At 47.8% G+C, this 6,762-nt stretch overlaps 1 protein-coding gene across 1 annotated transcript; it reads right to left on the bottom strand.

Annotated features, from left to right (window-relative positions):
• Positions 1-2,998: 2,998 nt before the first annotated feature.
• Positions 2,999-5,983, bottom strand: MIXL1 (Mix paired-like homeobox). Its single transcript, XM_004320952.3, has 2 exons — positions 5,436-5,983; positions 2,999-4,242 (listed from the first exon to the last, which is right to left on the bottom strand). The coding sequence occupies exons 1-2, from the start codon at positions 5,841-5,843 to the stop codon at positions 3,937-3,939; spliced, it is 714 nt and encodes a 237-aa protein (XP_004321000.1). The 5' UTR covers positions 5,844-5,983; the 3' UTR covers positions 2,999-3,936.
• Between the last annotated feature and the right edge of the window lie 779 nt (positions 5,984-6,762).

Below are 6,762 nucleotides of genomic sequence, written 5' to 3'. Positions count from 1 at the left end.
TCTTCTTTTGTCTCCATACTAGCCTCTTTGGTCCATGAGGGGAGGGACCGTTGCTGGTTTTGCTTACCATTTTATTTCCAGGCCCTGATAAAGTACCTTTTGTAGGCACCAAATATTTGTGGAACAAAAGAACAAATAAGAGTCTCAAAAGAGCTCTAAGCAACATTAGTGTCACTGGAGTAAAAGTATCGTCCTCCATGATGATTGCTTTGAAAGATGAGACAGTACTCACCTGGGTGTACAAATTCTGCTTAAGGAGTTGCCTTTAAACCTGTCACGTTATCATTAGTCCTAACTAAAAAGGCCAGGCCAATACAGCAGGCATTATATGGTGGTGAATAAAATGGTGGACTGAGTTAGTCCTAGATTTGTGTCCAGGCCGTCGTTTATTAGCTGTGTGATTTGTCAACCACTACTTAAAATTCGTAGTCTTTAAAACAATAATAGTCCCTACCTTATATGGCAGTTGTGAGGAATAAACATATAGTGCCTATAATAGATACATTTAGCAGTTAGGGTCTCCTAAGAGCTTGAGAGGGGTACAAATCACTGTTCTTAGAGGATCCCACATTAAAAATTGTGGCAATATTTAAATATTTGTAGATTTTCTAAACTCTTCACTGGGGAAAGCAGAACATAACACAACGTAAATGCAATGATAAAGTTAATAAGCTAATTACCAAGTTTCCTTTAAATGTGATCCTTAGTGGACTGCAAGTTTTGTTTTTTTTTTAAGTCATTTGCTTATCTTTATTTGAGAACATCCAGGAAAAGTAAGAACGGAAAGAAAATAAAGACCAAATGTTTTAAATTTTTCATGTAAAATGTGTTGAAATTGTCTTTCTAGCTTTTTAAAATTTATATTTAGTATTTATAATTAAAGTATTTATAATTAAATTTATAAATTTATAAATTAAAATGATAAATAAAGTATTTATAATTAAAGTGATTCAAAATTCAGGAATGTTTATGCCAGTGATTTAAGTAATCATTTATGATGAAATAAAAATATCCTGACACACGAATGTTTAAGTGAAATAAAGTAGTGTAAATGTTTTTTTATAATGGTTTCTTTCCCTAACAACAAAAAAAACAACAACAAAAATCTTCACATTGCCTATAGATAAGAAAGAAGTGGTTTGTACTTCACTAACTTTAGTAGGAGTGTTTCTATTACTTTTTTTTTCTATTACTTTTTAAAATAAAGCAATTAGTTGCTGACGTAACTGAAAAGTTAATCTGGTGCTGGGACAGTTTGACAGACAGACAAATGAGACTTGCCCCCCACCTCACACCATATTCAGAAGTCAAGTCCAGGTGGACTGAAAGCCTAAACGGGAAAGGCCACTGTAGGACGACAAGCCAGGAAAATACCTTTATAATCCAGGAGCAGGAAAGATGTCTTCAACTGGATGCACAACGTGCTAACAATAAAGGAAAAGTCTGATACACAGTTGACCCTTGAACATGGTGTGGGGAGGGCGTTTAGGGGCCAACCCTCCCTGCCATGGGAAATCCCTGTGTAACTTCACAGTCATCCCTCCTATATGTAGTTCCTCCCTGTCTGTGGTTCCACATCTTCAGATTCAGCCATCCAGAGATGGTGCAGTACTGTAGTATTTTCTGGTGCAAGTGGGGAACCAGACACGGACAGGAGGCGACGCACACCCACTTGGCTGCAGACCCAAGCTTTGGGGAGGACGGGGCCCCTGCCCTGTGCTTCCCCCAGCGGGCGTCTCTCCCCAGCAGGGGACTGTAAGTTAATTATTTTATGTCTCTCAGTTGTGAATGTATTTATGTCGTCTCATTTGGCCTTGTCACAAGTCTAAATGCAAAGGAAGGGCTCTGTGATTGTGAGACTTCCTGGCCACCCTGGGGGCAGGCCCCAAGCACGATGTTTGGCACATAACAAGCACTGAAAATGGTAAGAGCTAATGTTTATCATTTCATTTTTGGTTTCAGACAGCTTCTAAGGGTTCAGAAGGCAAGTCTGCTACTAAAGCCTGAACTATGTCCTGGTTGCCTTTTTTTTTTTTTTTGCGGTACGTGGGCCTCTGTTGTGGCCTCTCCCGTTGCGGAGCACAGGCTCCGGACGCACAGGCTCAGCGGCCATGGCTCACGGGCCCAGCCGCTCCGCGGCATGTGGGATCTTCCTGGACCAGGGCACAAACCCGTGTCCCCCGCATCGGCAGGCGGACTCTCAACCACTGCGCCACCAGGGAAGCCCATGTCCTGGTTGCTTTTAATAGTGGATTTGCTACTCTGAAAAGTGCAAGCCATTTAACACCTCTATGAATATCAGGGTAGCTGGCATGTATGATCTCTGAGACATTCAGCATAGCTCTGACTCTTCTAGGAATCATCAAGACCTGAGTCCTGGGGAATTCCCTGGCGGTCCGGTGGTTAGGACTCCACACTTTCACTGCCAAGGGCCCGGGTTCAATCCCTGTTCGGGGAACTAACATCCTGCAAGTCGCGTGGCATAGCCAAAAGAAAAACAAAAATCCATTACAAAAAAAAAAAACAAAAGACAAACCTGAGTCCTGGCCCCAGCCATGGCTTCTCATGAGCTGCCTCCAAAGCACAGTTTACAGAGAAACCTCACCTATGATTACCTCATATACAAACAGTTTCCTTTTGTCCTTAGGAGTTTGAAAACCCTCAAAACCTCGAAGCAATAATTTATCCTGGGCTAACTTAGTAATTTACATACATTCTTATCATATAAATTGGGAAAGAGAAATCTCCTGAAACCAGAAGACTCATGTTACTAAACTTTGAACAAGCTGGATAGACTTTTAACCAAGTTAAATTCCTCAGCACAGTGGCCTGCTGATACCATGATTTCTGGCTTTATAAACTACATTTGCAGAAACTTTTCTTTTAGAAATGTTTCTCATGACCACAAAATATGTACTGAGCAGTTATGGAGTGAAGCGCTGTACTAAGTGCTATCTAAAGGACAGAACTCATTTAAATAGAATTACAATGAAACATTTGTGGAAAACATTTAATAATAATAAACTGAAGTTGCACAGAAGTACAATAACAAGTGCTAAGGGTAATGCTGCAGTGATTGAAGTAACAGGTACAAAATGAGGATTAGAAAAAGTTACAGCCTTCAGAAGGAGGGAGGTCTAGAGTGTTTTGAAAGAGACAGGTTATTAATTTGGTTCTAAAACTGAAAGGAGTGGCTTTGAGACAGAGGCATATATATATCGTGGATGGGTGACCCTAAGAAGATGCGCATAATGGTCCTGTAGGCTATCAATGTCCGTTATCCGGAAGGGTAACCAAAACGTTTTTATAATTTGGTAGCAATTGGAGGCTACTACAGATTTCTAGAGAGTAGTTTTTTTAAATCTGAGAAACGTGAGGCAGGGGGCTCTTAAATAATCTGGATGCAGAATCACCGGAGCTACGAATGAGCATAAAGATGTCAGGCCAAATTTTAAAAGTAGTAAATCTTGATGATAGGATGAGGATTGAAGGAGCTGGGTTAACATGAGTCTAAGGGTATAAGCCTTGGAGGAGCCATATGAAGACAGCAGCTGTTAAGCACAAGGGGAAACTGAGTCGAACCAAGGCGTTCTTGTGAAGATAGTTCTGAAAAACTAGTTCAAAAAAATACCAACAGGACTGGTAGGAAAGAGCAGGTATGCAGACCAAAATGAAAGTGCAGATTTGGAGATGCACTGGTAAAAAATGCCAGAACTCCTAGGGGGTGTGTACTATAAAGAAAGAACAGGCCATGGGCAAAAGTTCATGGGCAAAAGGGGAAGAAGCTTCACAGGTGAGAGATGACCCAAAACCATTACCAAGGTTAACATGGATGAGTCCTTAACATGGAAGCCAGAAAGGATGGTATTCTGATGTGTGTCTCCCTGGCTGTCAGTCATGGTTCCTCTGAACTTATCCTGAATTCTCCCAGACTCCTCAAGAGTTACCAAAGGCAGAAAAGATGTGTTCCTCCCATGAGTCCAGCTTTGAACCAATGTCTTCAGAGAGAGGAGAATAGGTTTCAAAATTCTGAGCTTGGGAGCTAGGGTTGGAGATGTCTCCTCCAACCTTGTTGGGATCCGGCAGGCAGTTCACATCTACCTCCAGAGGCAGCTGGGGCTTCAAATATTCTGCTTCAGTTTCACAAGCAGAGTGATGGAGGAAGAGCTCTGGCCTGGCTGAAGGCTGAAAGGATTTCCCGCTCTGACGACGCGACTTGGCACGCCTGTTCTGGAACCACACCTGGAAGTGGGGAGAGAGAAAGTGCTTTTGCTTGGAGTCCTCATGCTACTATTACACCTTCATAGTTCATTATAAATTCCAGTTTAACATGCCCTGGCTCCCTGCTCCCGAACCTTATGGTTTTCACAGAACACTTCACAAATCAGAGCACCTAGCTTTCTCGGCCTCACCATTCCCAGATGCAAAATTGGAATAATACCTAGTTCTAGCTATACTTTATATAGGGACATCTGCAATGAAAAATGAGGCCACAGAAATAGCAGCACTTAAGAATTTTAGGAAAAAAATGCTACTATGCTTAAAGATGATAGCCCTTAAAAGAATTTGGAAAATTAGGGTTTTTTTTTTGTTTTTTTTCTTTAGCGGTACACGGGCCTCTCACTGTTGTGGCCTCTCCCGTTGCGGAGCACAGGCCCGGACGCGCAGGCTCAGCGGCCATGGCTCAGGGGCCATGGCTCAGAGCGGCATGTGGGATCTTCCCAGACCGGGGCACGAACCCGTGTCCTCTGCAGGCAGAGGCAGGCAGACTCTCAACCACCGCCCCACCAGGGAAGCCCCAGAATATTAGGTTTTGAAAGTGTACTCCCTTGTCAAATTATTTAAGGAGGCATTTTGCTCAGTGGACTTCATTCACTTATATGAATAAATTTTTCAGCTCACTATTTCCCCACAAATACCGAGGAACCTGTCTTTATTACTTTAGGCAACAAACGCACCTGGCGCTAGATTTTTCAAACTCTGACGAGAAGCTCCACATGCTTCAGGCTTTACCCCAAGACGTTACATCCTTTACAACCCACATTGCAGACCGAATACCTGCCAAGAAAGTGGCCTAGGGGCCCAGGGGGCAACTTGGTGAGCCAGCAGGAGGAAACACCAACTGTGCCTCATCTGTCCCTTCTTCCTGGATAAGGAAAAAGTGTGAAAATACTTCCTATTACCTTCCTGCTGAGGATTTACTTTCTGACCATTTCAAAGAGACCAGCTAGCCTCCTCGGAGGGGTCCTTATTATCCTCAGCAATGAGAGGCAGAAGTCATTGAGCGTGCAGCTGAATTATTTCATTTAAGCCTCACAATCACCGTAAGCAAGTACTGGTTTTACAGCCTAGGACACCGAGGCTCAAGGGAAGGAACTTGCCCAACGTCAAGCAAGTGGCACCGGCGAACGTGCCGGCCCGCCGCGGCCGCTCACCTGGATCCTGGACTCCGGGAGCAAAGTGAGCGCGGCCAGGCGCTCACGCAGGTGGATGTCGGGGTACATGGTCCGGCGGAAGACGAGCTCCAGCAGCTGCAGCTGCTCGGGTCTGAACGACGTGCGCTTTCGGCGCTGCGACGCCGACGGGACGGCCGCGCCTTTAGGGGGCGCAGGCGGGCCCAGGGCGGCGGAGGGCGGCGCCGCGGGCCCGGGACCCCTACCGAGAAAGCCGGCGAAGGCCACCGGGGCGCCGCGCTCCGGACCGGGGCCCGAGGGACGCGCGGGGAGCAGAGCAGCCGCGGGGTTCGGGGGCGGCAGGAACGCCCCGCCGGGGTGGGCGGGCCGGTAGGCGGGGGGCGCGGCGATCTCCCCGAACTGGAGCTGGCTGGGCTCAGCTGCGGCCATCGCTGCCGGACCCCAGTGCGCCGCCGGGAGGGGCACGGCCTCTAGTTATACCGGCCCCGGGGCTGAGGGAGGGGGCCCAGTGTGGCGGCGCGATCAAAGGGGTGGACGCGGGGAGGCCCGTGTCCCTTCGGGGTGCGAGCCCGCCCCCCGCCCCGCCAGACGCCGGTGGGGAATAATCGCTTCCGCTGCCCGTGGGATGGAGGGAGGAAGGCGTGAACTTGGGCCTGGGCCCCCTCCGACCCCTCCCCCGTTCATCCGCCCCGCCAGCCCCGCCACCGCCACCGCAATCCACATCCCCCAGAGCAGGTATGCCCCGGGAGCGCGGCGGCAGGGGCCCCTCGAGTGCGTGGGCGGAGTGCGGGCGGAACCGCCCTCCTCTGGGGTCAGGTCACCCGCTCAGGGCGGCGAGGGCCGGGGACCGCCTCTCTCTCGCATGGCCAGGTCAGTGAGCCTTTGCCCGCTGCCCCGTCTGTCGTCAGCAAAGGTATTTATTTACCCCCCCCTGCTATGTGCTAGACCCTGTACCAGGTTGGTCAAACAGCCCAGCCCCTGTCCTCCGCAAGCCTCCCTAACAAATCCTGAATCAGAAGAAGGCGGTGCAGATAAAGAGACCTTAAAGAGAGGCAGTAAACTCACCTTGGAGGGGAGGAGACCTTTTGTCTGGAATGTCCCTGTAGGCCTAGGAATAAGGGTACCCTAGGCACAGCAGGGTTGAGAATGTGCCTTTCTAGACTCATTTATTGACTCCTGATCTGGCCTTTCTGCAGATAGCCAACAATGCCCAAGACGCGTCTGAGCTGGAAGGGAGGAGATGAAAGGGGCACCACCAAGTTTCCACTCTCTCTTGCCTCTGCCCTTTGGTCCTCATTTAAGGTTCCCGTTTTACCCAGATTGGTACTGTGGTTACGGTTTATGTATC

Source organism: Tursiops truncatus, chromosome 1 (genome assembly GCF_011762595.2).
Source record: "Tursiops truncatus isolate mTurTru1 chromosome 1, mTurTru1.mat.Y, whole genome shotgun sequence".
In the NCBI taxonomy this organism is placed as follows: domain Eukaryota; kingdom Metazoa; phylum Chordata; class Mammalia; order Artiodactyla; family Delphinidae; genus Tursiops; species Tursiops truncatus.
Note: the sequence above shows the minus strand (reverse complement) of the source record. Positions and strands in the feature narration are given on the sequence as shown.

Coding starts and splice junctions, on each gene's coding strand:
- MIXL1 (XM_004320952.3), bottom strand. CDS start 5,843: ATGGCCGCAGCTGAGCCCAGCCAGCTCCAGTTCGGGGAGATCGCCGCG. Junction 4,243..5,435: donor TCCCGGAGTCCAGGATCCAG/GTGAGCGGCCGC, acceptor CCCCACTTCCAG/GTGTGGTTCCAGAACAGGCG.